The 19,850-nt window shown below is 46.9% G+C and overlaps 1 protein-coding gene across 1 annotated transcript; it reads right to left on the reverse strand.

Moving 5' to 3' along the window:
- Nucleotides 1-766: 766 nt before the first annotated feature.
- On the reverse strand, nucleotides 767-17,045 carry LOC144503950 (C-X-C chemokine receptor type 1-like). The gene is made up of 5 exons (XM_078229117.1): nucleotides 17,022-17,045; nucleotides 10,798-10,925; nucleotides 7,809-7,929; nucleotides 2,077-2,200; nucleotides 767-1,713 (listed from the first exon to the last, which is right to left on the reverse strand). Exons 1-5 carry the CDS (start codon nucleotides 17,043-17,045, stop codon nucleotides 767-769), a joined length of 1,344 nt encoding a protein of 447 aa, XP_078085243.1.
- Between the last annotated feature and the right edge of the window lie 2,805 nt (nucleotides 17,046-19,850).

Here is a 19,850-nt window from a genome sequence, read left to right on the forward strand (position 1 = left end):
ACTATTTCCTCGGGTGGATGGAGCTATTACAAGGGGGCATAACTATAGGGTTCATGGTGGGAGATATAGGAAGGATATCAGAGGTAGGTTCTTCACGCAGAGAGTGGTTGGGGTGTGGAATGGACTGCCTGCAGTGATAGTGGAGTCAGACACTTTAGGAACATTTAAGCGGTTATTGGATAGGCACATGGAGCACACCAGGATGGTAGGGAGTGGGATAGCTTGATCTTGGTTTCAGATTAAGGTCGGCACAATATCGTGGGCCGAAGGGCCTGTTCTGTGCTGTAATGTTCTATGTTCTATGTTCTCTTTCAAAGGGCTAGTAAATGAGTAATGGGTGAAAAGCCTCCTACTCTGCGATATGTTTCTATAGTATCTTCCAACCTGTGACTTATCCTAGCAGTCTTGGAGCATGTACAAATTATGAAGGTTACAGGCTGTAACTGAGGCAATGTCACTTTTGTAAGAATGTTTTATTTGATAAAGGTATCCATTGGTACAAACAATATCACAAAAGGATTCAAAACTGGAACATTTCATAAAGATAGCAGTTTTTGAGGAGCTGTTGGATTTGTACAAGAGTCTGTTTTCCTAATCTAAACAGGGCTTCTTGTCTACATGTAACTGGAATGCTCTTCAAAGATTTTAATTTAATTACCCAGCAGAAATCTTGCATTTGATTCAGCCAATTATTGTTCTCCACCCAACTTTATTTTCCACTGGAGTTACCTTATTTATGTGTTGAGGTATCTCTATCAGAAGGAGCCTATATGTTGGATGAAGTGAGTCCAGATGAATAGGTGATTGTAGATCTCTCAAACTGTGACTTCTCTCTTTGTCTAAGGATTGCTTTTGTAGCCAAAAGCTTGAGCAAGTTTCTCCTGAATTTCACCCCGATGAATGCATATAATATTGGGTTAAGGCAGCTGTGCAGGAATCCCAAGGTTTGTGTTGCAGACAGAGCTCTGTCAATATGATTCTGCCAATCACAAGTCTCATCAATGAGTTTGCTCCTCATTAACGTGTCAATGAACACAGTAATATTGTGTGGGAGCCAAGAAATGAGAAAAGCCAGCACCACTGCTATGATCACCTTCATGGCTTTTTGCTTCTGAAATCCCTTCGTCTGACACAGTTTCCAGATTGTCGCACTGTAGCAGAAGATCATGACAGCCAGCGGGATGAGGAACCCAATAAAGTGCCGCAAAAACCTGGTGGTTACTCTCCATGTTTCAGCTGCTTCGCCATCAAGTATCTCATAACAGATCATTCTGCTGATACCAGGTGGAGTATATTCACCCTTGTACAGAATAGGCAAAGACAGAACAATAGCCAGCACCCAAACAGCAGCACAGAACAGTTTGATTCGAAATGGTCTCTTCTGTGTTTGGATCTCTGTAGAGTAAACAATGGACTGATAGCGATCGATACTGATACAAGCCAGGATCAGAATTCCACTATAGAAGTTAATTTCCTGTAACAAGCTGATGATCTTGCGCATGGCATCACCAAACACCCAGCCAGATATTGCATCCACTGCCCAAAAGGGAAAGGTCATAGCAAAAAGAAGATCGGCTACTGCCAGATGAAGCAGGTAGATATCTGTGGATGATTCTGAGTGTCGATTGTAAGTTAATACAATTATTACAACCATGTTTCCTGCTATAGCAAGGAAACAAATTAGACTATAGATAACAGCAAAGGCAATGTTGACCAAAAGTCATAGAAATCATAGAAACCCTACAGTACAGAAAGAGGCCATTCAGCCCATCGAGTCTGCACCGACCACAATCCCACCCAGGCCCTACCCCCATATCCCTACATATTTTACCCACTAATTCCTCTAACCTACGCATCTCAGGACACTAAGGGGCAATTTTAGCATAGCCAATCAACCTAACCTGCACATCTTTGGACTGTGGGAGGAAACAGGAGCACCCGGAGGAAACCCACGCAGACACAATGAGAATGTGCAAACTCCATGCAGACAGTGACCCAAGCCGGGAATCGAACCCAGGTCCCTGGAGCTGTGAAGCAGCAGTGCTAACCACTGTGCTACCGTGCCGCCCCTTTAATTAAGTCCATTAATTAATGGAATGCAGGGGACCACTTTTGGACTAAAAGTGTAATTATCCATATCGGTGTAATTTTCAAAAAGATCACTAATGTCTTGAGGGATTATTTTTATTGAAGTCATTTTCTGAAATAAAAATGAAGTAAATCAGTAAATGAGAATAAAGCCAAGCCAAGATACCAGATTTGTTCTGTTACTGTACTGCTAGTGCATTCAACATTAAGGGAGCTTTAATAATGAAATATGTCAAAAGCATATGCTTTTTTATGATGACCACATGATTTCCTTTTTTACTCTCCTCAAGGCACTGTGTATTACTCAATCCTGGTTCTTCAACAGCATCTCATTCCCACAACTTCAACCATTGAGAAGAACAAGGAAGTAGGCATGTGACACCAGCATCATCTGCAAGTTTACCTGAGAGTAACTGCCTTAACCTGATTTGGAATGATATCACCTTTCCTCCCACCATCAATGTTCTGGTGGTCATCATTGATCAGAAACTTAGCATGACCTGGCACATAAATATAACATATTATTTATTGTCAGTTAGGATCAATGGGTAGCTTTGCCTCTGGGTCATTAGGAACCTAGGAATTAGGAGCAGTGGTAGGCAATTCAGCCCTTCGAGCATGTTCTGCCATTGATCATGGAAGATCTCCTGGTCTCAACTCTACTTTCCTCCTTGCTCCCCATTACCATTTATCCTGCTTTTCATCAGAAACATATCTATCTCTTTCTTGAATCTGTTGATTGATTCTGCCTCCACTGCACTCTGGGACAGTGAGCTCCACAGATTCACAATCCTCTGAGAGAAGTAGTTTCCCCTTATCTCAGTTTTGAACCAACCCCCTCTCACTCTATAACTATGATCTCTTGCTCTAGACTGTCCCAAAAGGGGAAACATCTGTTCAACGTCCACATTATCAATCCCCTTTAGCATTTCATATATTTTAATCAGATCCTCCCTCATTCTTCTGAACTCCAGTGAGTACAGGCCCAAGCTATTCAATCACTCCTCATCCCTGGAATCAATCTGGTGAACCTTCTCTGAACTGTCTCCAGTGCCACACCTTATACAATTGTAACAACACTTATTTACTTGTAAAATCCAGTCCTTTTGCAATAAATGCCAAGATTTCATTTGCCTTTCTTGTTATATGCTGTACCTACATACCCACTTTCTGCGATTCACGCAGAAGGACACCCAGATCCCTCTGCACTGACGCACTTTGAATCTGCTTCCCATTTAAATAATAATTTGCCATTTAATTTTTCAGCCAAAATAGATAACTGCACTTACCCACATTAAACCCCATCTGCCAGATTCTGTCCCATTCTCCTAGCCTATCAATATCCATCTATAAATTCTTTATCTCCTATCACTCTTAGCATAGCCAGCTTTCCCAACTATTTTAGTATCATCCGTGAATGTTGTTGTGTTACGCGCTCCCTGCTAGCAGAGCACTTATATAGATTGGAAACAGTTGAAGTCTGAGAACTGAACCCTGCACCACCCCCACTAGTTACAGTTCAAAGTCCAGAGAAGGACCCATTTATCCCAACCCTCTGCTTTCTGTCAGTCAGCCAATCCTCTATCCAAGCCAGTACTCTACCCCCAACCCCCTGGGATCTAACCTTCTGGGTCAGTCTTTTATGTCACACTTTGTCAAACACCTTCTGGAAGTCCAGATATACCACATCCACAGGATCCTCATTATCCACTTTGCTGGTTACATCCTCAAAGAACTCCAGCAAGTTTGTCAAACACAACTTGCCCTAAAACCATGCTGGCATTGGTGAATTGAGCTTTGTCTTTCCAACTATTCAATTATCTGCTTCTTCATGATTGACTCCAGCAACTTCCCCACCACTGAGGTCAAACTAACTGGTCTATAGTTTCCCACATTTTGCCTTTCTCCTTTATTGAATAAACGTGTTTCCAATCCGCTGGTACCTTTCCAGAATCCTGGGAATTTTGGAATATCATAACTAATGCATCCACTATCTCTACTGTCACCTCCTTTAATACCCTAGGAAGCAGGCCATCAGGCCCCGGGGATTTTTCTATCTATAATCCCATCAGTTTACTTAATACCTTCTCCCTATTTATAGCAATTTCACCAAGTTCCTTTGTGGTAACTGCAGTTTTTGGAAAAAGAATCATTATATTCCACTGTGAAAACAGAGACAAAATATTGGTTTAATGCCTCTACCATTTCTGAGATTCCCATTATTACCTCACCATTATCGTCCTCTAAAGGGACAACATTTACTTCCACTATTCTCTTTTTTATATAGGTTGCGTGTTCAAACCTCATTTCAAAGATTAGAAAACATAGCTCTAACCTCACATTCCAGCACAGTACTGAGCAGTGATGCATTACGGGAGATGCCAGGGGCGATTCTCCCAAAAAAGTTCAAAGTGCTGAACTGGCGGAAAAAATGGTGCAATTTGCGATTGTTTTTTCAGTGGGAGTTCAGACTCGGATCTCCCACACTCTGTGTAATGCAGAGGTCACAATCGTGGAAATCATTAAAAGCTCGGGGGGGCAGGGCCTATTCAGGCCGAGTCTGACAGTTCTGGAATTCTGCACATGTGCAATGGCCCCGATCTGTCAGCCTGCAGTTTGCTGGCCAGCTCCATCACTGGCTAGCCCGGGACCCCCGCAGTGCTGCCCCGCCCATCCTCCCCACTCCACAGCCCGATTACAGCCCACACAAGCATTCCCAGGTCAGCCCCAACCCCCACCTCCTCCTCCGTCCCGGAGGGCCCCAATCTCCAGCAACCCCCCTCCCCACCCTGACAGATTCCCCTCCCCCTGGGAGGCAGAACCCCCCCGCCCCCCCCGGCAGACCACCAACCCGCCAGCCCACCCTGACCGCTGGCCTCCCTCCAGCCCCAACCTATCCCCATGCAGAGTGGCAGTGGGATCTCCCGGCCCTATATATCACCCCCTAAGCCCAACCCACAATAGGCCCTACCCCTAGGCCCAGCCCCATTGGCACTGCCCCCTAGACCCCACCCCTTGGCACTGCCCGATGCCTGGTGGGCAGTGCCAAGGTGCCCCCTGGGCATGGGCACTTTGTCCCTTGGGCAGTGCCAGGGGGCACAGGCTGGCACTGCCAGGGTGCCCATGTCTAGGGGACACCGTCCCCGCACCACCCGACCCCTGGGCATGGCCCTGATTGTTCCCCCTTCACTGCCGTGGGGTCTCCCACACATTCCCCAAAAGTGGGGAGCTACTCTAAATCCCGCCAGAGTGAAATACTCCTGGTGGGGTGGGAGATGCTATCGGGCCTGGAGAATTCAGTCCCGGGCCCGATAATCACATTTAAATTACATTACAGATAGATTAAAATCACTTACTTGGTCTTCCCGCTGGTTTCCAGCGTGTCTCGACCACGCCTGCTGTCCGGCGGTGGGAGATGCGCATGCGCCAGGAATGCATGCGCAAATCCCATGAATTGGTGCACGCGCGCGTCTCCCAACCCAACCCACCAAAAAATTAGCGGGTTGCAATGGGAGAATAGCCCCCGCCATCTTTCAGATGAGAGTGGGAACATTTTCTCCCTATCTACTCTATCCAGCCCCCTCACAATTTTAAATATCTCTATCAAATCTCCTCTCAGCCTTCTTCTCTCTAAGGAGAACAGTCCCAAGCTCTCCAATCTATCCTCATAACTGTTTCTCATCCCTGGAGCCATTCCTGTAAAGCTCTTCTGTACTCTCTCCAATGCATTCGCATCCTCCCTTTAGTATGGCACCCAGAACTGAACATAATACTCCAGCTGAGGTCTAACTAATATAAAGGCAAAATACTGCAGGTGCTGAAATCTGAAACAAAAATAGAAAATGCTGGAGAAACTCAGCAGGTCTGTCAGCATCTGTGGAGAGACAATAGAGCTGACGTTTCAAGTCTGGATGTCATCCAGTTTCTCCAGAATTTTATGTTTTTGTTTGAAGTTTAACTAATATCTTGAATAAGTTAAGCATAGCCTTCTTGCTCTTGTACTCAGTGCCCCAATTAATAAAGTCCAGAATACTATATGCTTTATCCATTGTTCTTTCCATATGTCCCGCCAACTTCGGTGACCTATCCATATATACACCCAGGTCCTTCTGCCCCTGCACCCCTTTAAGAATTTCCTTGTCGATAAAACTCAGAAGTGTTCAGCTCCTTCCCAGATGTTTTTCCTCCACTTCAAGTGGTCTTGGGCCAGGAATTCCTAGATGTCAGTGGGGATTTTGCATTTTTTTCAGGAAGCTTTGCGGATATCCTTAAGCATTTCCTCTGCCCTCCTGGGGTTTGCTTACTTTGTTGAAACTCCAGGTAGAACATTATTTTGGGAATCTCATGTCATTTGCTTGCCTAATCACTTGCTGTATCAGCATGCAAACTTGTCCTGATTCTTGTACCAGGACACCCAAATCCCTCTGTATCTCAGAGTTCTGCAATCTCTCTCCATTTAAACAATATACTGCTGTTCTACTGTTCCTGCCGAAGTGGACAAGTTCACATTTTTCAATGTCACACTCCATCTGCCAATGTTTTGGTGATTTACACCACTGCCACTATGTGGTGGAGAGGGTGAATGTTTAATATGGAATAGGACAGTGAACAAGTTGGCTGCTTTGTCCTGGGAGGTGTTGAGCTTCATGAATATTGTTGGAGCTGCATCCATCCAGGCAAGTGGAGAGTATTCTATAATTCTCCTAACTTGTGCCTTGTCGATAATGGGCAGGCTTTGGGAGTTAGGAGGTGGGTTACTCTTCGCAGGATTCCCAGCCCTGACCTGTTCTTGTAGCCTCAGTATTTCTATGGTTAATCCAGTGAAGTTTCTTGTCAATGGCAGCACCGAGGATGTTGGTGGCAGGGTGAGTCTGGGGGAATTCAGGAATGGTAGTGACATTGAATCTTGTATACTTCTATCAAATCTTCTCCCAACCTCCTTTGCTTCAAAGAGAAAAACTCAAACTTTCCAAACCTAACTGTGTAACTAAAATCCTCCATTCCTGGAACCATTCTTCTCTGCACCCTCTCAAGGACCTCACATCCTTCCTAAAGCGTGGTGACTAGAACTGGCATAGTACTCCTGTTGGAGCCTAACCAGAGTTTTATAAGGATCCAGTGTCACCTCCCTGCTTTTGTACTCAACACCCTATTTAAGAAACATTAGATGCAAATGCTTTGCTGACTCCTCTCTCAATATGTCCTGAAAGCTTTAAAGAGCTATACACATTCACCCCCAAGTCCCTCTGTACCTGTATATGCTTTAAGTCCTTATTTATCTCTCTCCATCCCTTCTACCAACCTGCATCACCTCACACTTCTCCATATGAAATCCCATCTGTCATAATGCCCCCTACTACCCAGGTACCTCTTTATCATGATCTAATAAATTACCCCAATTCTCTGCCTGCTTGCCCCCACCTCTTCACGACTTCCTCTGTAGGCGGACAGCTTCCAGGCACTGCAATTTTGACCTGCTGGAACCACCAACCAATTGATTTCTCCCCATCCTGTGGGTACAGTTTGCCCCCTCAGGGAGTTAACATCTATCCTTATATGTTTCAGAGAGTCATCTTATATCTGGTGCTAACATACCTTGTTGAGCAAAAAAATGTTTTACAAAGGCAATTCAATGAAATTACATACCTTCTCAATGAGTGAACGATGTTTCCTATCTGTCTGTAAGTTGATAAAATGATTTCTTTAACTATCCAACATACCAGACTCAAGCAGGAGGACAACTCAGGAGCTTCTACGATGTTTGGTGACATGAACACAGAGTAATATTTCCACAGAGTGAGAGGACTATCCAATGTGTGTTGTAGAACAAGTGAGTGTTTTCTGAAGTGAGGAGAGTTTTGCAATGCATTACATATCTCAAAATCAAAATGCAGAATCCTTAGCAGAAGTGATCAAAGTTCTCTGAACTGAACGTAGATTGCTGTAATTGACAATTTACAAATAGTACTAATGTTTGTACTATTAACATAAGACTGAAATGTTACAATTCGATTTGAAGCTTCGGGCCCCATTTTACCATTTTCATTCTAAGTGCTGGGAAGACTTGAAACTGGGAGTGTTTCAGATCTGACTTTTGGCCCGTTCTGAGGCACCCCCGTACACACTGGCTGCAAAAATATCAGCGATTCTGAATCTCGCTGCAGAAGTCTGTGGACGGGGCTTAACGCGCCCAAAACCCTGCAGCTCCGATTGGAGCCTCCAACTACACATGCGCAGATAGAATGCTGCTCCCCTGCCACATCCCTCCCAGGCCGGATAATGCCTCCCCCTGACCCCCACGGACATTCCCCTCCCCCAACATTGCTGACTCCCTTATCCACCGCCCCCCCGCCCCAACCCCCAACCCCGCCACCCAGACAGTTTGCAGCCTCCTTCCCCGCCACCGATCTCAGACAGAGTGGCAGCGGCCTTCCCTTCCCCCTCAGCAATCTCAGGCATCATTTATTTCATGGCTCCTTCTGTCCCCACAGGAGAAGACCGACCATAATATCCGAGAGAGAGCGAAAACAGGGGTTGGTGAGCCAGACCTCCGGGTCCTCACCCCCTTTGAGGAGTGGGTGCTGGAGCTGTCCAGGGAAGGGGCGATGCGGGCTGTCAGTGACAGCATGGTCGGGCTGCCGTCAAGAAATGAGCACCTGCCAATCCTCCACTCAACTTGAGGCAATTTCTAGGGGGCATGGGTTTTGGGTGCGAGCGGCATGGTTTAAAGGAGATGTACGAGGCATGTTTATTTACTCAGAGAGGGTGGTGGGTGCCTGGAACTGCCACGGGAGGTCGTGGAGACAGATACGAGAGTGACTTTTAAGGGGCGTCTTCACAGCTATATGAATAGGATGGGAATAGGGACATATGGTCCCCGGAAGGGTAGGGGGTTACAATTCAGATGGGCAGCCTGGTCGCTGCAGGCTTAGAGAGCCGAAGGGCCTGTTCCTGTGATGTAATCTTCTTTGTGTTTTGTTCTATGTTCAATGGAGAAATGTGAATCAAGTTTTTTGCATCCCAGATTTCTCTCCCTCCCTTGCACTTAACCTTGTGTCCTGTGTTGCAGGAACAGATATGAATGCCCTGGGGCCTTCTGGCATCATGGCCCCCACCATGGCTCCTGCCCATCCTGCCCCAGACAGCTCGGACAAGTCCTCAGAGGACATGGGTGAAGGGACCTCCGAGGGTGGCACTATTTTGGCATCAGCTTCCGCCTGGCAGTTCACTCTCCCACATACCGATACGTCGGTGGGCCCAGTTAGCGATGAGGCTTCTGGGTCACTCTTTGGTGAGCATGACACATCTGCTGATGTACATCGGGTGGAGGAGGGAACGTCCGAGGCTTCTGGCATGCGGGGGCCTGCCGGAGGCGAGGACTCAGCTGGCCCCAGGCTACATGCTGGGCCTCTGAGATCACTTCTTCCACAGCTGTTTGAGATGCAGCAACAGTGCCACGGAATGCAGGAGGGGCTGACGGCCACACTGGACCAACTGCAAGGCTGTTGGTAGGAGTCCCAAAGCTTTCAGGTGGACTAGCTATTGCCCGTCTTGCGATGGAAAGCCTGGAGCAGGGAGTCATCACCATCAGTGGCAGGCTCCAAGTGATGGCCAAGTCACAGCAGACCTTAAGCGGAGCCCCAGGGGGCCGCGGCTGAGTCACAGCAGGCCACAGCGGAGTCCCAGAGGGTGACAGCAGAGGGAATCAACAGGATTCTCAAAGTTCTGCGGCCCATGGCTGAGAGGCTCGAGGGCTTGCACGAGACCCAACGATACAGCGCTGAGACACAGCAGGCTATGGCAGCAGCCCTTGAGAACATGGCCCTGTCGAAGAGGGTCAAGGCTGAGAGGCTGCAGAGCATGGCCCAATCTCAGTGGGCGCTTGCTGTGGCCATTGACAGGTGGTCCCCGACTCAGGTGGCCATTGCTGAGGGCTTGGTCACCATTCATAGGACACAGGTGGTTCTCTAGGACTGGCAGGACCAGGTGATACCAGAGCTTCTGGAACTCATTGCAGAAGCACCGCCGTCCCATGGGGTGACCCAGGGGACCAGAGGAACCCCAAGGGAGGAGGAAGGGCTTGAGTTCATGCCGGGGTCTTCCAGCTAGGAGACTGTGGCTTCTGACTCCCCCCTTCCTGACACTGGGCATCTCGGGGCAGCAGGATGAAGAGGCTGTCATGGAAACGTCCCAGACACTTGGAAGCCAGCCAGGGCCCTCAAGGTCCAGGGCCTCCTGAGGATGCAACACAAGCAATAGAGCAAGATACGAAGCTAGCCCCCTCCACCTCCAATGTACATTCTGGGGAGACATTGAGATGTAGTGGTAAGCCACGTAAGGTTAAAAAGTTATAGTTGCACTAAGATGGCACAAGTGGCCCTGTATGGGGGTTTCAGATCCCTTACCCGCTACACAAACATGGGCCCAGGTGCCAGTGTGCATACGGAGCTCAGGTAGGAGTCAGACTAATTTGCACCAGGGTATCATCATAATGGTGCTTAGCGAGTCGTCATCACCCTCCTGCCTGCCAAAGAAACTCGCTAACACAGCGTAGCCAGGCCCGCCACTCTGGTGTGACAATGTTGCAGGAGATAGAAGGACTTTGGGGAGGGAGGGGAATGGAACCCATGTGCACAGATATAGCCCTCTAGTGAGTGAACCGCCTGGTGATCAGGGCGCCCTCGCATGCCTCATTCTACCTCATTCTACCTGCCAGCCTCCAGTGCCTGGGTGGTGTTTCTCAGCGAGCTCCTCCTCTTCTTCCTCCTCCTCTTCCACTCCTCCTGCTGGGCGGCTTCTTCCCCAGCGACGTCCGGCTGGTCGGCCTCCACGTCCTCCTACAATAGGGTCACCACCCTGCTGTGCCAGGTTGTGCAGGGCACAGTACACAATGCGGGAAGAGATCAGGGGGCTGTATTGTAGGGCCCTGCCACAGCGGTCCAGGCACCGGAACCACATTTTCAGGAGCCCAATGCAGCTCTCCACCGTCGCACGGGTGGCTACATGGGCCTCAGTATACCGGCTCTCTGCCTCATTCACAGGCATCATCAGCCATGTCCGAAGCGGCTAACCCATGTCCCCCACAAGCCACCCCTGCAGCCTGGGCTCCTCCTCAGAGGCCTCCGGTATGTCAGAGCTCCTCAGAATGAAGCTGTTATGCAGCTGTCGGGGTGTCTCACACAGATTTGCATGATGCACATATTGTGGACACAAACCCGTTGGACATTTAGGGAGTGGAACCCCTTTCTGTTGGTGAATCTTCATGGATTCTGTAGCGGGGCCTTGAGGGTGATGTGGGTGCAGTCGATGGCCCCCCCCCCTCCTCCCCCCGTACATTCGGCATCCCCGCAATGGCCACGAACTCTGCAGCCCCGGCTCCCTGCTGGGCCTGGTCCAGGGTAAACTTGATGTACTGCCCAGCCCTGACATACAGAGCTCATGTGGACAACTGACTGAAACCCCCATACAGGGCCACTCGTGTGCACAATCGACTGGGAAATGCCACATACATCTCTGCTGGGGGTCTGGAAGGAACCAGTGGCATAAAAGTTTGACAGCCTCAATTTGACAGCCACCAAAAGTGGGGTACGAACCCCCCCCCCCCCAACCCCCACCCGCCACCGCCCCGAGATGCCAGTCCTGAAACAGGTGGCACAGGTGTTGCACTGTCTCCTTTTGGAGGCAAAGCCATTGGCAACACGCGGTATCCGACATCTGTTCAAATGACACTCGTGCACGGAACTGCCGGGGGTCTCTGTTCCCTCCTTCTCCTGTTGGCGAGTGCGGTGATAAAGGGGGCGGGGGGGAGGGGGAGCGTGCCAGTAAAGCTGGGCATGCATCCCGTTTAGTGGATTGAAATGCATGCCATTGCACCCGTTTTGGGCGGGTTCCCAAGCACGGCCATTTTCAGCCATTGGTAAAGGGGGAACTGGCGCGGAGGAAGGCATGGATCACGCTACTCGCCTCATGCCCGACTTTACCAAGTTTTCGCACCCAAAAACGGGCATAACGTGATGGTAAAATCGTCCTCTGTGTGCCTGCAATGTGTTGAACTCAAGTCAGTAGTTGGCTGGGAGAGCAGGCTCCTGAAAAATTGGCAGATCAGCTAATAGTGCATTGGTGCAATGTTATTACTTTCCATAGTGATGCTGTTTAATTGCGACAGCCCAGGTGGGGCAACACTTGAGAGATATGATTGGAGTACTTATCGTACAATGTGGTTATTTTCTCCCTCTGCCCTGTGCCATACACCAGCCTCTATTAAGATAACAAAGCTGCCCTCATTTTCATTCTGGTGCAGATATGTGTTTTTAGACTGTTTTTTTCCTTCATAGTGAATTCAAAGTTTCATTTTCTGTTTTGGCTGGCTGCAGTTTGAGATTTAGAAGGGACATCAAGCTGAAAAGAAGTGTTTTTCTCTCTCTCTCCCTGGTATTAGAAATTCCACTGGTTAGCTGTAAACAAGGCTTCCTGCCTCCTGGAGTAGAAAATCTGCTGTTGCTAGCTTGACCAGAGCCTCTCCCTGGTGTTCTGGGAAGCTGTTCTGACTTCAAACTGTTCCTGGTATATGCAGAGGGCTGCTAGAAGTTACAAGGCTGAGAAGGCAGGGTTTCAATTCTCCAACCAAAGGACTCAGTTCCAATATCATGTGAGCAGTAGTCCTTGCTGTGTTAAACAAGTGGGAAGGGTTTATTGTCCATGGGAAGTTTTGTTTGATTGGAACATTTTGGATATATTTGTTAAGGGTTACACATTATTGTGGTTGTTTTGTTTATGTTTGTAATTGATAAAAGTTATTGCTAATTTTCTTACTATACATGTTAACTATGTTCTTAAATAAACTTTGTTTGATAAAAGCTCCCTAGTGGGCCATTTGAATCATCCCTGAAGTGAAACATATCATGCTTACCCTAGCCACATTCAAAGTACAAAACTTACGATTCAGGCGGACTTCATAAAACACACTGGAGTTTCTGACCTGAATTATAACAATAAGTAAGAAGGTGAAAGGTTATCAGGGGTAGGAATGTGGGGTTGTGGTCACAGTCAGATCAACCATGATTTTAATGAATGGCAAAGCAGGCTTGAGGAGTCAAGTGGTCTCCTCCTGCTCCTAATTCATAGAATCCCTACAATGCAGAAGGAGGCCATTCAGCCCATCGTGCCTGCACCGACAATAATCCCACCCAGGGCCTTATTGAATGGTGGAGCCGACTTTTTGGAGCCAGTGGCCTACTGCTGTTCCTATATGTCTGTAAATAAAATGAGTACATTTGCTGTTTCCTCTACATTCTGTGGTTCAAGCAACATGAAGTCGGAAAATATACCTCTATAGGCTGGTATGAGCCAAAATACAGTCAGGCTTTATTCTCACAAGCTTATGGGAGAACTTGACCCCTTGAAAGCGGAAGCCAAAGTTCTCTCTGAACACAAGAAGCGTGGATATTTATACATCAGGGTTCCCAATACAAGCCATAAAGCAAAGTCCAGTTAACAGTCCTTGATCATAAATTATAGTTCCTTTAACAGCTTCTGATAGTCTCTGGATCATGGTTAGAGACCATCCTGTGTCCTTGGGTCATAAAGCACAATTCTTCTGGTCGTTGCAGTCAAGGTGTCACCTCTGGTCCCCTGCTCTTCCCGCAGCATTTCCTTTGAAGTGACTGAGTGACTGAGTGCAACTGTCCCAGTGGGAGTCCTCCTTCAAACGGCCATTCTCGCACTCTACCATTTGGTCGCTGCTTCCTCTGTTTAAATCATAGACAAGCCCACGGGAAAGAAAGACTAACATCTATATTCAACTGTCTGTTTTATCAGAATGATATAAACAAGCAAGGGAACCATGAACAAATGGCTTGTACTAAAAGTAAAAGATGAAACCAACAAATGGCTTATACTACTAAAAGTAAAAGATGAAAGACATGAACAAATGGCTTGTATTACTACCAGGAGCAATATAAACAAAAAGGAGGCTAGCCATAAGCAAGAGTTATGTTTGTGATACATTCCAGGTACAAAGTTCAACCTTTTAGGCACAAAATACATTGAGTATAAAAAAACATGAACCCTTTCCCTTCTTCAAACACCAGCCACCTTCACCTTGTCTTGCCAAGTGCACTCCAACACATTATCCCTCACAGCCACTCAACTTTCAACAAAATCCAGGGGGCGATTCTCCCACCCCACCGCGCTAATTTCTTAGCGCAGTGGGCCGGGAGAATCATGTGTCGGCCGTTTCACGGGATTCGCGAGTGTGTTCCCGATGCGCGTGCATCTCCCAGCGCCAAATATCCGGCGCGGTTGGGACCACACTGGAAGCCGGCGGAAACAGCAGGTAAGTAATTTAAATCCATTTTTAAATGTGATTACCGGGCCCGGGACTGAACTCTCCCGCCCCGCCAGTACAATTTCACTCTGCTGGGGTTCAGGCTAGCTCCCTACTTTCGGGGAACTAGCAGCCTGACCCCACTGGATTGAAGGTGGGGAGGGAATCAAGGCCCTGCAGGGGGTCGGGCGGCAGGGGGGATGGTGTCCCCCGGGCATGGGCACACTGGCAGTGCCAGCCTGTGCCCTGGCACTGCCCAAGGGGCAAAGTGCCCATGCCCAGGGAGCACCTTGGCACTGCACATCGGGCATGGGGCAGTGCCAAGGGAGTGGAGACTAGGGGACGATCGATGGGGGTGGGGAGTCCTGCTGCCACTCTGCATTTGGGATCGATCAAGGTGGAGTGATGATATTCGTGATTGTGACCTCTGCATTGCACAGAGTGTGGGAGATTCTAGTGTGAACTCCCATTGAAAAAACAATCGTCATTTACATCGGTTTTCCCATGAATCCAGCACTTAGAACTTTTTTGGGAGAATCGCCCCCCCCCCCCCCCCCCCCCCCCCTGCCCAAGTCTCTAACTTGTGTTTTATATAATAATCTCAATGCTCTGATACCCCAGACCTCAACCAACAATGGAATTTTTGACCATCTTATCTATCTGGTGTGCGATCTTCAGGGATCTGTGGAAATGCACTCCAAGGTCCCTCTGATTTTCTACACTTCTCAGATTTCTACCATTTTTGTTTATTCCCTTGCCAAGTTTGTCCAGCTCAAATACATTACCTCATATTTCTCCAGAGTGAATACCATTTCCAGCTTTGATCTCTCAGTGTTATAATGTGATTATCTTAGTCTACCAATCTAAGATGCATTTTATGACTATAATTCGGACTGTTATGTTTTGAGAATGTGCACAAGACATAATTGGATTAGGTCACGTTAGCTACTCTTGAATTTGCTCGCTTGATCCTTGTGGGATCATAAGGATTAACGGAGTGATAAAATACTAAATCTCAACTCACCTGTGAAGCAAGTGCTGAACAGAAGCGTTTTGTGTATTGCATTCCGACAGGAAATAAAATCACAAAGAACCTTTTAATTATAAAGGGTCATGAAACAATCCAAAGGTACCAATACCTCTGCTTATGAAGACACTGACAGGATGAACCTCATTAAGGAAAAACTTGAAACTTCTTCTGACTTTATGGGATATTGTTGTGGTCAGAGGAGTGAGGACCCTTGAAACATTGTGAACACCTGGATGAACCTTATCAAAGTTATGGAATGCTAGGTGTCTTTGTTTGGGGTCTTGCAAAAGCTAAAATGAGCCTTTTGAAACAATTCATGGGGTGACATCACTTTTTATCACACACAGAGTTGAGACAATGTGGGGAATAACCAAAACCTAATTGTCACAGATTTAGAACACATGTCCAGAGGGGTATAAAAACGGCCGACCGTTTCTCTGCCATTGTCTGTACAGCCGATTGTAGTTGTTGCCAGAAGTTATGCCTTTTCTCCTCTGATCAGCGGCCTAGGTGTGAACAGGGACTAAGGTATTGTGAGTATCGTTCAAGGAATGTGTAGCCTTTTATTCTCCTGGTTCAATTAAAGCAGAGAGCTGGAGGGGAAGTGTCTGTTTCCCCTGTGGTTTACAAATAAAGAGAATGGGGGACATGGCTGGGGATTGTGTTGAAGATTCAGCTTTGTGGATATCATCCAGATAACAGGATGTGTAAACTTTGATCTCATTGTTTAAGACCAGGAGCTGGATGGAAGAGACCAGTTGTCCAGTAAGTTTAAAAGGTGGAACACAAACTGGGATTGGGATGATTCTTCTTAGGGCGGCACGGTAGCACAGTGGTTAGCACTGCTGCTTCACAGCTCCAGGGACCTGGGTTCGATTCCCGGCTTGGGTCACTGTCTGTGTGGAGTTTGCACATTCTCCTCGTGTCTGCGTGGGTTTCCTCCGGGTGCTCCGGTTTCCTCCCACAGTCCAAAGATGTGCGGGTTAGGTTGATTGGCCATGATAACAATTGCCCTTAGTGTCCTGAGATGTGTAGGTTAGAGGGATGAGTGGGTAAATATGTAGGGATATGGGAGTAGGTCCTGGGCAGGATTGTGGTCAGTGCAGACTCGATGGGCCGAATGGCCTCTTTCTGTACTGTAGGGTTTCTATGTCTTTCTATGCATGGGTTTTCTCCACGTGCTCCAGCTTCCTCCCACGGTCTGAAAGACTGGCTAGATGCATTGACCCGAACAGGCGCCGGGATGTAGCGACTAGGGGAATTTCACAGTAACTTCATTGCAGTGTTAATGTAAGCTTACATGTAACTAATAAATAAACTTTTACTTTTTTCTTGGGGTATTTACAAAATGAGGACACAACTGAATTGAAAAAATCAATCTGTAAATTTGGATGGGTCCTGCGTGGTATTATTCACCTGTTCATCAGCTATCAGTGTACTAGATATATTCTTGTGATTTTGAAATATAGTTCAATAAAATTAGTTCAAGAATGTTATCATTCTATACCTTTGCCAGTATCATAATGTACTTTATTCAAGTCTAAATCAAGCTCATAACAGTTCAATTGTGCCTCTTACCTGTGTCTGCTTGTGCTCATTCATGAGTTCGATTTAATTGAAACCTGTCGAAGAGGACTGACCAAAGTGTAAGTATTTGTACTGCTGCATGTTTATAGGTATTGTGACATTGCTGCCTTCAGAGGTTTGAGGTTCTCTGAGGAACTTTGTTCACGCATGATCCGCAATATTTGCTTTATGCAAGAAAGGCCTGCAAGGCATGAAAAAGGAAAATGATTTAGTTGTAGCAAAATCACAATCTTGACAATCATGATACTAAGTCATCTCATAGCTGAACAAAAGATGAAATAAAGTCAGCATTTGTGTATCAGAGATACTGGCCGGAATTCTCCGGTCTTGTATGCCACATTAACAGTGCCATCAAGGATGGAGAATTTGACGCTCAGCCAAATCTCCATTCACTGCAGCGGGACCAGAGAATCCCAGACGTGGGCGAGATTGGAGAATCCTGGCCATAATCTGTAAACCCCTCTCCATCTCTCACTTAGAGAGATAAAGCCATGCCACTTATCTCCAAGGCCTTCTCTGAATCTGTAAGCTGCACTTTTGTGTTGACCCAACTCCACCCTTCTCCCTCTCCCTTGCATTGTGATCTCTCTTCTCCTCAAGGGTTGAATAAATAGACCTGCAAATAAATGCTTCATCCGATGGATGCAGTGCAGTCAGTAATATGTGTCAGTCATAAAAATAGTAAATTGGAGTTGAAAGTAATATTTTTCACGTAGACGGTGGTGGGTGTGGAACTCACTTCCTGATAGAGGCAGAATCCTTCAAATATTTTTAAATATCTTGGATCTGCACTTGAGATGCTGAAACCTACGGACTATGGTTCAAGATCTGGAAGATGAGTTGAGTCTATGTACTCTTTTTCAGCCAGTTTGGACATGATGGCCTTCTTCTGTATATATTTATATGTTTCTATGTGAGAACTGAAAGATCAGATGGAAAAATTGATGAACTGAATAAATGAAGCTGTACCGTTGGAGTTCACGCAGTGAACAACAGCTCTGATGAAGGGTCATCCAGACTCGAAATGTTGACTCTATTCTCTCTCCACAGATGCTGTCAGACCTGCTGAGATTTTCCAGCAGTTCCTGTTTTTGTTTCAGATTCCAGCATCAACAGTATTTTGCTTTTATTTTAACAGTTGTTTCCTGTTCCAGGTTTGGCAATTATGTTTTATATGCAATGTTACATCATTGTTGCTCAAGCCAATGTAGCTCAATATCAGATCATTATTTTTCTGTTATTTTCACAGTTCAATTAAAGAAATTTCAAAGGATCTGCAACCAATTATTAATGGGGATTTTGACATGAGGGTGTAACAGCTAATGGCAGCATGTAAACATCATGCTGCCTTCTTATTTCCACGATTATCATGTTTAGCCAAATGCAACCTGCACCGTTAGTTGGCTGACTACTCAACAGAAGCCCAGAAACGTACATGCCTGACAGATAGCACCAACATGTTTCCATTTCCACCAGAGGCCCAAACATCCTAGATCACTGCTACACAAACATCAAATGTGCCTACCATTCTATCGCCCACCCACGCTTCAACAAATCAGACCTCAAGGTTGTGCTCCTACTCCCGGCTTACAAGCAAAAATTGAAACGGGAGAATCCGTCAAAGAAAGTCGTGCAATGTTGGCCTGAGGAATCAAATGATCTCTTATGGGTCTGCTTTGAGTCAGTAGACTGGACAATAGTTAAGAACTCAGCGGCCAGCTTGAACGAGTACGCCACTACAATAACAGACTTCATTTGTAAGTGTGTAGAAGACTGTGTGCCAAAGAAGCAAATCCGTGTGTTTCCCAATCGGAAAACATGGATGAACAGGGATATCCACTGCTTGCTGAAGTCCAGATCTGAGGCGTTCAAGTCAGGTGACCCTGACCTGTACAAGAAATCCAGATATGGTCTACAGAGAACAATCAAAGATCCCAAGAGTACTGGTCCTAGCTAGAGTCCCCGGCTAGCCACACGGACTCCCACCGACTATGGCAAGATCTGCAAGACATAACAGGCTACAAGATGAAGGCACGTACAGTCGCCAGCTCCAACGTACCCCTCCCTGATGAACTGAACACATTCTATGCACGTTTTGATCAAGAGGGCAGCGAGAGCATGCCTTCTGCCCTGGAAGCCTCAACTGAACCAATATCTGAGGTCACCATCGCAGACATCAGAACAGTCTTCTTGAAAGTCAACCCACGGAAAGTGACTGGCCCAGATAGGGTACCCGGATGAGCACTATGATCCTGCATGGTCCAGTTGGCGGCAATATTCGCAGATATATTCAACCTCTCCTTACACCGATCTGAAGTTCCTATCTGCTTCAAGAAGATGACCACCATCCCTGTACGAAAGAAAAGCCAGGCAGCGTGCCTGAATGACAATCGCCAGTGACTCTGACATCCATCATTATGAAGTGCTTTGAAAGGCTAGTCATGGCACAAATCAATTCCAGCCTACTGGATTGCTTGGATCCACTACAGTTCACCTATCGCCGCAATAGGTCCACAGCAGATGCACAGACCGCAATCAGTAAGGATAGGCAACAACACCTCCTCCAAGATCATCCTCAACACCAGTGCCCCACAAGGCTGTGTTCTCAACCCCCTACTGTACTCCTTATACACCTATGACTGTGTGGCCAAATTCCCCTCCAACTCGATTTTTAAGTTTGCTGACGACACCACCGTAGTGGGTTGGATCTCAAATGATGACGAGACAGAGTACAGGAATGAGATAGAGAATCTGGTGAACTGTTGTGGCAACAGTAATCTCTCCCTCAATATCAACAAAATAAAGGAGATTGTCATCGAC

The sequence above is a fragment of the Mustelus asterias genome, chromosome 14, assembly GCF_964213995.1.
Source record: "Mustelus asterias chromosome 14, sMusAst1.hap1.1, whole genome shotgun sequence".
NCBI classification, from domain to species: Eukaryota; Metazoa; Chordata; class Chondrichthyes; order Carcharhiniformes; family Triakidae; genus Mustelus; species Mustelus asterias.